General features: G+C 43.3%; 1 protein-coding gene across 1 annotated transcript in view; it reads right to left on the bottom strand.

The window, feature by feature from the left end:
• The window catches only part of REV3L (REV3 like, DNA directed polymerase zeta catalytic subunit), a 217,494-nt gene that overhangs the window by 86,516 nt on the left and 116,767 nt on the right, over positions 1-14,211 (bottom strand). The window contains exons 3-4 of the mRNA XM_075862281.1: positions 9,254-9,328; positions 970-1,130 (exon numbers count right to left, since the gene is read on the bottom strand). Of these exons, the coding sequence (XP_075718396.1) occupies positions 970-1,130; positions 9,254-9,328 (236 nt within the window). The remainder of the gene's footprint in view (positions 1-969; positions 1,131-9,253; positions 9,329-14,211) is intronic.

Genomic DNA, 14,211 nt, shown 5'->3' on the forward strand with positions numbered 1-14,211 from the left:
TAGACATCTTTATGGAGGGTTTTTTTTTTTGCAGGACGACTTGTAGCTTTTATTGGTACCCTTTTGGGGTACATATCCCTTTATCGCTTTTTACTCCTATTTTTGGGAGGCGAGATGAACAGAAATGATCTGTTAGCAGGTTAAAGGAGTTTTTCCCATCTCAGAAAGGGATGGCATAGCGCTAAGACATGCAATCACTTCCTGATTGATAGGGGACCAACTGATCCAGAGAATAAAGTGACCGCAATGCTGTTTAACGTAATAAACATAACTGTATTGTTTGAGAGGTTTCGAGTAAGTGGGTGCATGTTTTTACAATTTTAGAAATATATAAAATTATTGAAAAAACCATGTTTATATTTTTTTCATTTGCATCATTTATATTGTTAACATGCTTTAACTATATTTAACGCTTTAAATAAATTATATTTATTTAAATCTATAATGTACTGCTTAATATATTGCCTGTGGTATGCCCTGACAGGCATTAATACTGGACAGCCCTGCAGGCAATTGCTGCCAGTATAAAACCATCAGCCCAGGCAATTGTGGTGCCGGGGATTCCATGGATCGTTGTGCTTTAGCGGTAAAACGGTCGGGAAGAGTTTTCTTTAATCCTAGCTGTTAGTACAGGAGGGCTCTCACACTAAAGTTGGTATATAAGATCAGGATGACGTCTGTTTATGGATTTAGAAGTAACTTAGCTCTCTGCAAGCGATTTCAGTTTCTCTGACAGGGAATATACAAAATGACTGTAGAAGATGCCCCTGAAGAACACCTTAAAAAGAGCACCTCATCTTAAAAGTGTAAGTCCAACTTTAGTCAACCTATACATATGAGAAATCCAGTCTATTGTCTTTCCTATTACAGTATCGGACCTTCCCCCATAATGGGAGCTATTCTTATCCTAGAAGAATAGTAGAACATTTTCTGACAATTTAGAAACAAGTGTGTCTAATAATGATTTACCTTTTCTTCGTGCCCTTCGGAATTTTACAGCAGCAAGATTGATCAGGTTCATCCCATACAAGTTGTAGTCAATGAAGAGCTGTAGGAGATAGGGGACATGGGCCTCATGGGGCTGATAGCACTTATTCATCACAGCTCCACCTTGTAGTAGTTCACTCACTCTGGGGGAAAAAAAAGACATGCAAGTACTTTAAACTGTTTGAGGGGAAAAAAACAAAAACAAAAACACAAAATTAGCTTAAATTTAAGAATATCAATATACCTATAGCACATAAAAAAAATAATGTATTATGAAAAACAATATCTATAATGCCAACATGGATTATATTCGGCCTACATATGACCTACTGGTAGGTAAAAGGCTCATATTGGTTGGTAAAAATGTAACCAAAAGACGCATTTGTAGAATTCTGTTCTCAAGACAAAACTTGTCCTTACATGCAGGTTTATGGTTTTTGTTTTTTTATCAGGTTGTGTTGCACTTTCCACTTATGTTATTCAGTAGGGAAGACTGCAACATAAAGAAAATGACAAGCAAGACTTTGTTTGCCGTTTTCATGTAGATGAACAACACGTATCGGAACTGAATAGTAGCACTGGTGTCTTTTTTCAGCACCAGAATGCTTGTGATGTCTATGGCATGATGAATGTCACTAAGTATAATGCCAAGATCACAACATGACCATCACATGGGGACCTGGGAGCGCAGCAATATCACATGTAATGAACATGCGGCTTCCTGATGTCATAGTGGATATTACCCCGTGTAAACCAAAACGCACAATGAATTCATGTTCAGACTTCGTGACAACAGCAGAAAAACTGCATGATAATACATAGTTTTACTGTAGTCCCCATTGAGTTTTTCGTTACAGAAACAGTTCTAGAAAATGCTGCGGTAAAAAAAAAAAAAAAGGCAATGCTGCGGTTTTAAAAGCACAGAACACCCTGTATAAAACCAAGTTTTTAAAGGGAAATGTTAATGGGATTTTTACAAATCTCATTCAAATTCATGTAACAGAGATGCAGCAGTTTTTTCACCGCAATGAAACAAAAAAAACAAAACAGTGAAGCGCTAGGTGTGAACTTGGCCTGAAATGTACATATTTTTTTCCAAGAACAAAAGTAATGTACATTATGATTTTATTATTAAAATCCTAATTTGCATTGATTTTTTTAAGTTTAAAGAGACTCTGTCACCACATAAGTGCCCTATCTCCTATATAAGGAGATCGGCGCTATAATGTAGGAGACAGCAGTGCTTTTTATTTAGAAAAAATATCTGTTTTTACCACTTTATTAGCGATTTTAGCTTTATGCTAATTACTTTCTTAATGCCCAAGAGGGCGTTTTTACTTTAGACCAAGTGGGCGTTGTACAGAGGAGTGTATGACGCTGACCAATCAGCGTCATGCACTTCTCTCCATTCATTTAGGCAGCGCATAGGGATCCTGCTAGATCACTATGTGCTGTCTTATACTGACACATTAACGTTACTAAAGTGTTTAGACAGTGAATAGACATTCCTTCCAGCCAGGACGGGATGAATATTCACAATCCCGACACTTCGCTAACGTTTGTGTGGTACTTACAGCAGAGCAAGCGTAATCTCGCTGTAACCTGTCATTTACAGCGTGATCTCGCGAGATTACGCTTGCTCTTCTGTAAGTCACACACAAACGTTAGCGAAGTGTTGGGATTGTGAATATTCATCCCGTCCTGGCTGGGAGGAATGTCTATTCACTGTCTAAACACTTCAGTAACGTTAAATGTGTCAGTATAAAAGACAGCACATAGTGATCTAGCAGGATCCCTTATGCGCTGCCTAAATGAATGGAGAGAAGTGTATGATGCTGATTGGTCACTGATTGGTCAGCGTCATATACTCCTCTTTACAAGGCCCACTTGGTCTAAAGTAAAAACACGCCCAGTTGGGCATTAAGAAAGTCATTAGCATAAAGCTAAAATCGCTCATAACGTGGTAAAAATAGATTTTTCTAAATAAAAAGCATTACTGTCACCTACATTACAGCGCCCATCTCCTTATGTAGGAGATAGGGCACTTATAAAGTGGTGACAGAGCCTCTTTAAACAGAAGTATTATTGTATGTTGAAATTCATTGACTGTGTATATTACTTTAAAAAAAATAATAATAATAATAATAATAATTGGCAACTCCTGATGGATATAAAATTATAGGGTATTACTTATGATTTATCCTCCTGAGCCTCAGCGCTAGTGCTATAATCAAGAGATAGCCGACTACACTTCCACATGGAAACTTATCCCAGGAGGTAAGTACTAATTGACTGAACAGTAGTGGAGAAGAGATCAACACTGTGCTGCAATAAAATGCCAACATAGGTCTAGGAATAGACTGCTTCATCTGTGTGACATTCCTATCTCTACATACAAGAAATCGGTGGTACGTCATTTAGTAATCCCAGCCCTGTGGAAAAAAGTCCATCCACCCACAATATGCCTTTGGTTTCAAAAGATCCAGGAGGTGAAACGCATGGAGGAACTCATGGCCTCTATGCGGGACTCTCATGACAAATTCATACACTCCTGGTCCCATTGAGTGGCCTTCGAGAACTCACCTAAGTACATATCCTTGTTGTAATAACTCTCACTAGTCACTCTCTATGTGGGGAGGATGTTTAAGAGATAGATGCTGAGGAACGTTCCCATTTACCTCTCTTCCCCCTTCCTCCCTTCCCCTCCTTCCTTCCTCACCCCCTCTTCCTCCTCGTGGTCTCTACCAGTCCAGTTTTAGATGGACTACAAAGTTGTTTGGCTTTAAATAACAATTAGACCTTTATTGTTCTTCTTATGTGCTTATATACTGTTCTTGTATATCACTAAGGGCCTGTTCACATCAGCGTTGGCTTTCCGTTCCGGGGTTCCATCTGAGGTTTCCGTCGGGTGAACCCCGCAACGGAAAGTCAAAGTGAAACCACAGCTTCAGTTTCAGTCACCATTGAGATCAATGATGACGGAAACATTGCTAATGGTTTCCGTTCGTCACCATTCCGGCAGGTTTCCGTTCGTCACCATTCCGGCAGGTTTCCGTTTTTCTGTCGGAATCAATAGCGCAGTCGACTCCGCTATTGATTCCGTCGTTAAAACGGAAACCTGCCGGAATGGTGACGAATGGAAACCATTAGAGATGTTTCCGTCATCATTGATATCAATGGTGACTGAAATGGAAGCTGTGGTTCCAGTTTGACTTTACGTAGCGGGGTTCACCCGACGGAAACCTCCGACAGAATGCCAACGCTGATGTGAACAGGCCCTAATCTGTGCATTTGTATTTGGCTTGTTTATTTACTTTTCTAATAATAATAAAAACAAAATAAAAAAAAAAAAAAAGAAAGTGATAAACAAACAAAGAGACATTGCAAGACCTATCCAAGGAATCTGCCACCAGGACAAACAACCTTAACTAGGCATCTAATGCACAGTTCACAGTTTTTTGGCGCAGATTTTGATGCAAAAACTGCGTCAAAATCAGCATCAGAAAATGGCCAAAACCACCTCCCATTGATTTCAATGGGAGGCGGAGGCATTTTTCCCTCAAACAGCTTTCAGCTGCTCACAGAAAAAAAAGACAACATGTCCTTACTTGCCACTGTTCCACCTCTGACCCCCCATTGAAATTAATAGGAGGCAGAAAAAGTGTGTTATTTTTGCCCGCGGGTGAAAAACGCGTCAAGAAAGTGCAGGCAAGTCAAACTCTGCCTCCAAATTCCTGATTTTCTTTGCCATCAAAATACTCCGTGTGAACTAGGCCAAATAGTCCTGGCTAAATTTGATTATAGCCATCCACATTGTTACCGTAACCGGAAATAAAAAAACCCACTTAGGCTCTCTTCACACTACGGTTTTGCATCCTGATGAAAAATACAGGTTTTCTTTTCAGGATTAGAAAAAGTTACTTTTAAAACCGGAAGCAACAGGCTGCCTATCCAGTTGTATCCTGTTGCCTTTGATTTCTAATGGATCTTGTTCATAAACTAGACAGAAATAAGAAGTCTGCATCATTTTTGCGTCCTGTTGCATCCTGTTTTGATGGTAAATTTGACCATAAAACAAAACAGTAGTTTTTAACAAGATACAAAAACGTCGTGTGAATTTAGCATTAGAAAGACCAAATTCTAAAGTGTCTTAGGAGCTGGCATAAAAATGGCATAACATGGTGCAAATGTTTGATAAATATTAAGCAAATTACCTTTAGGCAGGATTCACACGACCGGGTCGTTCCCGAGCCCGAGTGTCGGCCGGTAAAATCGGCCATTTTGCCCGGCCGGTTTGCATTAAGTTTTGCATCCGTGCCGGGCCGGGCAGATCCGGACAGTGACATCAGCGGCAACTCCTGAAGGGGAATCCTCATGTGTTCGGGGATTCCGCTTCAGGAGTTTCCCCTGATGTCACTGCCCAGATATGGACAGAGACATCAAGCTCTCTGTCCAGGAGCGGAATCCCCGAAAACACGGGGATTCCGCTCCTTCAAGGAGCTAAAGTGCGGCTAGCACATAGCAGAGCGGGGAGATACCTCCCCACTCTGCTATAGTGGCGTCGCTACAGTAGTAGCAGCCGCAGCAGCTGCTAGCGTCGCCGGGCCAGGGTGCTTTTCAAGCAGGGGAAGGGAGCCAGCGCAGCGCTCCCTTCCACCTGCTGTACACCCCGGCCCTGCCACACAGTGTACAGCGATGCCATTCGTCAGAATGGCATCAACTCCTCCTCCTCACATGCACTCTGCGCTGTGAGGAGGAGGAGATAGAGCGCAAGCTCCGGAAAACCCGGCCATCACTCGGGACACATCCCGGTGATGGCCGTGTATTACCCGGCCCCATAGACTTCTATGGGAGCCGGGCGGCCGGGTACCCGGGCGAAGATAGAGCATGTTCTATTTTTTGACGGACGGTTTTCCCTATTATTCCTAATGCAGCCGGGTGCCGGCCGATTTATGAATGGCCGGCACCCGGCCGGGAAACCCTGCCGTGTGAATGAGGCCTTAGGCCTCATTCACACGACAGGGTCCGAGTGTCGGCCGGGAAAATCGGCCGTTTTTTGCCGATTTTCCCGGCCGGTTTGCATCCGTTCCGATTCCGTTCCGGGCCGAGTTGCCGTTTTTACCGGCCGATTTGGACCCGATTTGCATCCGTTTTTTCCCTGTCCGTTTTAAAATTGGATGAATTTCATTTAAATTTGTTGCCACACAGCCCTTTGTAGATAATGCCACAGTTCCCCTGGTAGGTAATGCCACCCAGCCCCCTGTAGGCGATGCCACCCAGCCCCCTGTAGGCGATGCCACCCAGCCCCCTGTAGGCGATGCCACCCAGCCCCCTGTAGGCGATGCCACCCAGCCCCCTGTAGGCGATGCCACCCAGCCCCCTGTAGGAATGCCACCCAGCACCCTGTAGGTGATGCCACCAAATCCCCTGTAGGTGATGCCACACAGCCCCCTGTAGGCGATGCCACACAGCCCCCTGTAGGCGATGCCACACAGCCCCCTGTAGGCGATGCCACACAGCCCCCTGTAGGCGATGCCACACAGCCCCCTGTAGGCGATGCCACACAGCCCCCTGTAGGCGATGCCACACAGCCACCTGTAGGCGATGCCACACAGCCACCTGTAGGCGATGCCACCCTGCCCCCTGTAGGCGATGCCACCCTGCCCCCTGTAGGTGATGCCACCCAGCCCCCTGTAGGTGATGCCACACAGCCCCCTGTAGGTGATGCCACACAGCCCCCTGTAGGTGATGCCACACAGCCCCCTGTAGGTGATGCCACACAGCCCCCTGTAGGTGATGCCACACAGCCCCCTGTAGGTGATGCCACACAGCCCCCTGTAGGTGATGCCACACAGCCCCCTGTAGGTGATGCCACACAGCCCCCTGTAGGTGATGCCACACAGCCCCCTGTAGGTGATGCCACACAGCCCCCTGTAGGTGATGCCACACAGCCACCTGTAGGTTGCACCCATCCCCCCCCTTCCAGGAGAAGTCACTGACTTCAATGTCCATATATGGACAGTGTAGTCACTGACTTCTCCTGAAGAGGAATTCCCTGCCACAGGTTGGGAATTCCGCTTCAGAAGTGAGTGACGTCACTGTGTCCATATATGGACAGTGTAGTCACTCACTTCTCCTGTAGCGGAATCCCCGGCCATAGAGTCGGGTATTCCGCTGCAGAAGTGCGTGACTTCGCTGTGTCCATATATGGACAGTGTAGTCACGCACTTCTCCTGTAGCGGCATCCCCGGCCACAGAGTCGGGGATTCCGCTGCAGAAGTGAGTGACTTCGCTGTGTCCATATATGGACAGTGTAGTCACGCACTTCTCCTGTAGCGGCATCCCCGGCCACAGAGTCGGGGATTCCGCTGCAGAAGTGAGTGACTGCGCTGTGTCCATATATGGACAGTGTAGTCACGCACTTCTCCTGTAGCGGAATCCCCAATCCCCGACCGGGGATTGGGGATTCAGACTCCTACAGCGAGCAATAAAAGACCCTCCTCCTCCTCCTCACATGCACTCTGCACTCTGAGGAGGAGAGAGAGTGCGCGAGCGACGGTAGACCCGGCCATCACTCGGGACACATTCCGGTGATGGCCGTGTATTACTCGGCCCCATAGACTTCTATGGGAGCCGGGCGGCCGGCCGAAAATAGAGCATGTCCTATTTTTTGACGGCCGGTTTTCCCGGCCGTCAAAAAATCGGTCGTGTGAATAGCCCCATTAGCGGTCTATTATTCCTAATGCAGCCGGGGGCCGGCCGATTTATGAACGGCCGGCACCCGGCCGGGAAACCCTGTCGTGTGAATCCCGCCTTAGAAGTTCTCATGATGACCACCTGAAAGGACTTTTCTCATCAATTAATGTTATGGCATATTGCTAGGATATGCCACAGCATTTTGATCTGTGGGGGCACTCGGGCACCCATACACCCCCCACCCGACAATCTGGAGAACCAAAGTGCTTATGGCATTGCACAGCAGTGCTCCTGGCAACCCACTATGCAGGGAACTGCACCACTGCTCCATGAGGGGTGGAGTCTTGGTCACACTGCAGTTGCTCTGCCCGGAGTCCTATCTAAGTGCAGCAAGTGATAAATCAGTGACAGAACACTTCTGTACTCACACTGCAGAGCTTGGGTGTACTCTTATTTAATGCAGCTTTATACTGCTCTCCCTGCCTCCTGCTTGTGATAGATCAGTGACATAGTGTAGAACTGCTGTCCCCCTAACTCACAATGCAAAGTCTCATTGTATTTCTATGTGATGCAACTTCAGCCTGTCTCCCTTGCCTTCTGCTTATGATAGATCAGTGACATACGGTAGAACTTCTGTGCCCTAACTCACACAGCAAAGGCTCAGTGCATCTAAAGTGATGCAGCCTTCAGTCTGTCTCCCCTGCAAGTGATAGATTTTTCTCTGTCAGCTCTTACAAGCAGAAGACAGGGGAGGGCAGGGTGAAGCTTCATCTCATAGAAATACACTGGAGATTCTTCACTCACAGATAGTATAGACAGTGTGAATCAGGGGAGTTTTATAACTCACCTATTATATCACTGCACTCATGGTCCCTTAGATAGGGTATAAATAATCCCATCAGCAGCACTCTATGCAAAGGGGAGGGGGACATAAAGAGAAACAAAGAAGGTGGACCTGGGTGGGTAGGGGATTGGTCTCAGAGCTGGCAGCAGTGATTTAATTGGTGATGATCTAATCCTGTAGTTCACAGGAAGTTAGCCACACCAGAGAGACAGAGATGTCTACACGATAGCATGGTCTATTTTGGTGGTCAGACTGAGATCACATGACACAGCTGCCCATAATAAAAGGGTTCAAAATGTATAGATGCAATGGAGCTGAAAAGAAACAAATGACGCTGCTAGAATATTGCTGAGGAGTTAGTATGACATGTGCAAAATATTATTGCTTCTTTAAAAGTCCAATGCTTTGTGCTGTTTCTGCTGATCACTGAACTTTCTAAAAAGTGGGTGGGGCCTAGCGGAAGGGGCAGGGTCACCTAAAGCCCAATAATATACACCAGAATCTGGCTCATAGCTGGTAAAGATCTGACTGTTGTGGCACACGAAGTTACAGAGATGCGGCTAATTTATAAAGAGGCGTGCGAATCTAAAAAAATGAGGTGCATTTTACTCCAGGGTGTTTTAGATTAAGACTGGCGTACGAAACGCCAGTCTTCATAAAATCCCCCCATGGTCTGCTGAAAACGGCCTGAGCAAAGACAGAAAATGTCAGATACAAAACTCTTACCTTTTCACCATGGATGGATTGTACAGGTAGATCTTCATGAATTGTCTTTCTTTTTCATGGTATCCATAGAAAGGCCTACATAAAAAACAGTGTGCACTGTTAGGACGACGTTATAACTTAATCATCTAAAAATAAATTACATAATCATAATTATCTGTAATTGAATTTATAGGAAATACTTATTACATTATTTTCAAATCAGACCTGTAGAAAATTAATTGTCGAAAAGCTTTATTAATGTCCTAACCAGGTAGTTCCAAAAGTAACATGAAATTCAGTATCCAATCTTAGATACATTAGTTCCTTCAAAAACATACAGCTTTTGTAGCAGATTTGACAACAGAGGAGCAAGTGTTGGCATCGGTCGCTGCGTATAGGAAAACAGTGACAGTGCGACTTCATACAGCACTATTCATTTTCTAGATGAAGTTAGACAAATTTTGTCTAGGATTTAAAGTTTTGCAAAAAATAACAACACTTAAAGAGGACCTGTCGCCTCTTCTGACATATTTGTTTAAGTAAATAATTATATTTCCCATGAAATAACAATTTTGGAGCAGAACTTTGTGTTGTGGCATTCCTCTGTTATTCCTCCTAGAAATTTATGAATACATGGACAACTGGGTGTTACCAGTTGAGAGGGGTGTGCTTACAAAAACTGACAATGTCCAATCAGTGCTGAATGAGTATGCGGAGAACAGCACGGTGGCTCAGTGGTTAGCACTATTGCCTTGCAGCGCTGGGGTCCTGGGTTCAAATCCAACCAAGGACAACATCTGCATGGAGTTTGTATGTTCTCCCCGTCTTTGCGTGGGTTTCCTCCGGGTACTCCGGTTTCCTCCCACACCCCAAAAACATACCCATAGGGAATTTAGATTGTGAGCCCCAATGGGGACAGTAAAAAAGTGAACGTCTGTACAGCGCTGCGTAATATGTTGGCGCTATATAAGTAACTGAAATAAATAAATAAATAAAAATACACCCAGTTGTCAGTGTATTCATACATTTCTGGGAACAATAAAAAAGGAATTGCACAATGTAGAGTTCTAATACTATATGTCCCAAAAATGTTATTTACCTAATTCAGTTCCTAAGTCTTGGCAGCTCCTGAGCAGAGCAGTTAGGGAGCAGGGCAAGTCTCCATCAATGGTGGGTGATCTAATGACCAAAAGTAATACCCCCAGTAAACGCTAATATAGCGACTAAATAAGAGAATAAGAAAACTTATTTTAAATTAGTTTTAATTACCTATAATATTACAACTACACCAGTAAAATAGACAGTTATAAAAACCAATTATAGGCATCAATGCGAATAAATACTCTACTAATGGACCACAGACAGTCACCCGCATTTGCGGACCATTCTCAAATTAAAAATATGGGAGCACGGTCCGTAAATGCAAGAAATAGTACATGTCCTATATCCTGCGGGTCATTTCTACGGCCCGGACACACATCCGTAAATATACGGGAAGGTGTATCTAGCCCATAGAAATGAATGGATCATTTGGTAATTGTGGATAAAAATGTGCATGAGGCCTAAGTGATAATAAAGAGCATAAATAACACTTTTTTATAAGTGATCACGCGAGTGGGATAGTAAAGATGAGAACGGCACAACTCAGGTTGAATTAAAAACAATTAAACTAATACAATTGAGATATTACTACTAAAAAAAAATCCTGACTGGGTTTGAACCAGGGACCTTTCACATGTAAGGCTGACAGGTCCTCTTAACCGCTTCCCGACCGCCCACTGTATATTCACGTCGGCACTTGCTGGGCTCTGTGCAGTGCCGACGTGAATTCACGGTGGGTGTTAAAAGCGCGATCCGGGTGTCTCAGAGTAGCGCTGTTATCACCTGCCTCTGGTCCCGGAGATATGATCGGGACCTGATTAGTTCAGGTCCCGGTCATGTGATCGCAGGGAAAGTGTGTTGTAGCAACGAACTGGAAAGTTTGTTGCTATAACAAACTGGAAAGTTTGTTGCTACAACAAACTTTCCCGGGGACCGATTGCCGGTGCTGCAGTCGGTTATAAGGCAGAAAGGGGGCCATATAACAGCCCCCGGGTCTGCCATGCACAGCAGCCTATGAGAACCAGCCGGATGCTGGTTCTCATTAGCTTCCTGTCAGTGTGACTCTCAGCGTCACACTGACAGTTTATAATACGTTACACTACCTAGGTAGTGTAATGTATTATAGCAGCGATCAGTGCTGCCAGGCTTCAAGTAAAACAAGTAAAAAGTAAAAAATAAAGTAATAAAAAAGTTTTAGAAAAAAGTGTAAAAACAAGTTATAAAAGTTACAAAAAAAAAAGAATGCTTTTTTTCCTATAATAAGTCTTTTATTAAAGGGAAAAAATGAAAATGTTAAAAAAAGTACACATATTTGGTATCACCGCGTTCGAAACGACCCCAACTATAAAACTATAATATTATTTTTCCCGCACGGTGAACACCGCAAAAAAAATAATTTAAAAACAATGTCAGAATCACTTTTTTTTGGTTATCAACCCTCCCAAAATATAGAATAAAAAGTGATCAAAAAGTCGCATGTACCCCAAAATAGTACCAATTAAAAACTACAACCCGTCCCGCAAAAAACAAGCCCTTACACCGCTTTTTTGACGGAAAAATATAAAATTATGACTCTCAGAATATGGTGACACAAAAAATAAATAATTTTATCAAAGTGATTTTATTGCGCAATCGCCACAAAACATAAAAAACTATATACATATGGTATCGCCGTAATCGTACCGACCCGCAGAATAAAGTAAAATGTCATTTATACCGCACAGTGATTACTGTAAAAAAAAATAAATACAAAAAACAGTGTCAGAATTTGTTTCTTTGTCACTTTGCTTCCAAAAAAATCTAATAAAATGTGATTAAAAAAAATCACATGTACCCTAAAATGGTACGAATGAAAACTACAGATTGTCCCGCAACAAATAAGTCCTCGCACGGCTCCGTTGGAGAAAAAATAAAAAAGTTCTGGCTCTCAGAATATGGCGATGCAAAATGTGCAGAGTGTTCCAAAAGCGGATAAGATCGGGCGCCATTTATCAGTGCGACACCGGCCACATATCTGCGGATTATTATTTATGTACCCCATTATTATACCCTCTTATTATGCCCGGATGTACTCCGCACAGATTACATATACCCCCACATCATAAACTGAAATACCAGCAAAACCCCAAACAGAACAGTTACCAAGCAAAATCTGCGCTCCAAAAGCCAAATGGCGTTCCCTCCCTTCTGAGCCCCACAGCGTGCCCAAACACCAGCTTACGTCCACATATATGACATTTTATATCCGGGAGAACCCGCTCAACATTGTATGAGGTATTTGTCTTCATTGGCACAAACTGGACACAATATATTGTAAATTAAAATGGCATATCAGTGGAAAATTTTAATTTTCACTTTGCACCATCCTCTGCGCATTAACGCCTTGGCGCACCACGACTTAATAGCATGTCGTGGTGCGAGGGGTTATTTATGGAGCGGGCTAATGCGCTGTGCACGCTCCATATTCTGCAGGTGTCCGCTGTGTATTACAGCTGACACCCGGGACTAACGGACAGGAACAGCAATCGCGCTGTTACAGGAGCCTGTAAAATGACATTATACTGCAATACATTAGTATTGCAGTGTATTGTACCAGCGACCTAATGATCGCTCGTTCCAGTCCCCTAAAGGGACTTTTGGGAGGTTTCCACTGTTTTGGTACCTCAGGGGCTTTGCATATGCGACATGACACCCGAAAACCATTCCAGCTAAATTTGTGCTCCAAAAGTCAAATATTGTTCCTTCCCTCGTGGGTCCAAACAGCAGTTTATTACCACATATGGCGTATTGCTGTAATTAGGACAAATTGCTTTACAAATTTTGGGGTAATTTTTCTCCTTTATTCATTGTAAAAATTAAACATTTCTATGTTTTTTCAGAAAAAAGTAGATTTTAATTTTCACGGCCTAATTCCACTAAATTCAGCAAAAAAACTGTGGGGTCAAAATGCTAACTATACCCCTAGAACAATTCCTTGAGGGGTGTAGTCTTCAAAATGGGGTCAGTTTTGGGGGGATTCCACTGTTTTGCTTACTCCAGGGCGTTGCAAACGCGACATGGAACGGAAAACCAATCCAGCAAAATCTGTGCTTCAAAATCCAAATGGCGCTTCTTCCCTTCTGAGCTCTGCCGTGGGTCCAAACAGCAGTTTAGTACCACATATGGGGTATTGGCGAAATCGGGAGAAGTGGCTTTACAAGTACTGGGGTGCTTTTTAATCTTTATTCCTTGCAAATATAATTTTTTTTTATATTTTTTCAGAAAAAAAGTAGATTTTCACTTTCACAGACCAACTCCAATAAATATAGCAAAATACCTGTGGGGTCAAGATGCTAACTATACCCCTAGATAAATTCCTTGAGGTGTGTAGTTTCCAAAACCGTCTCACTTTTGGGGGATTTCCACTGTTTTGGCACCACAAGACCTCTTCAAACCTGACATGGTGCCTAAAATATATTCTAAAAAAAGGAGGCCCGAAAATCCACTAGGTGCTACTTTGCTTCTGAGGCCGGTATTTCAGTGCATTATCACACTAGAGCCACATGTGGGATATTTCTAAAAACTGCAGAATCTGGGCAATAAATATTGAGTTGCATTTCTCGGGTAAAACCTTCTGTGTTACAGAAAAAAAATGTATGACAAATGAATTTCAGCAAAAAGAATCAAATTTGTAAATTTCACCTCTACTTTGCTTTAATTCCTGTGAAGCGCCTAATGGGTTAAGAAACTTTCTGAATACTATTTTGAATACTTTGAGGGGTGCAGTTTTTAATATGGGGTGATTTATGGAGTCTATCTAGTACATAAGGCCCTCAAAGCCACTTCAGAACTGAACTGGCCCCTGTAAAAATAGCCTTTTGAAATTTTCTTGAAAATGT

The sequence above is a fragment of the Rhinoderma darwinii genome, chromosome 4 (assembly GCF_050947455.1).
Source record: "Rhinoderma darwinii isolate aRhiDar2 chromosome 4, aRhiDar2.hap1, whole genome shotgun sequence".
NCBI lineage: Eukaryota > Metazoa > Chordata > Amphibia > Anura > Rhinodermatidae > Rhinoderma > Rhinoderma darwinii.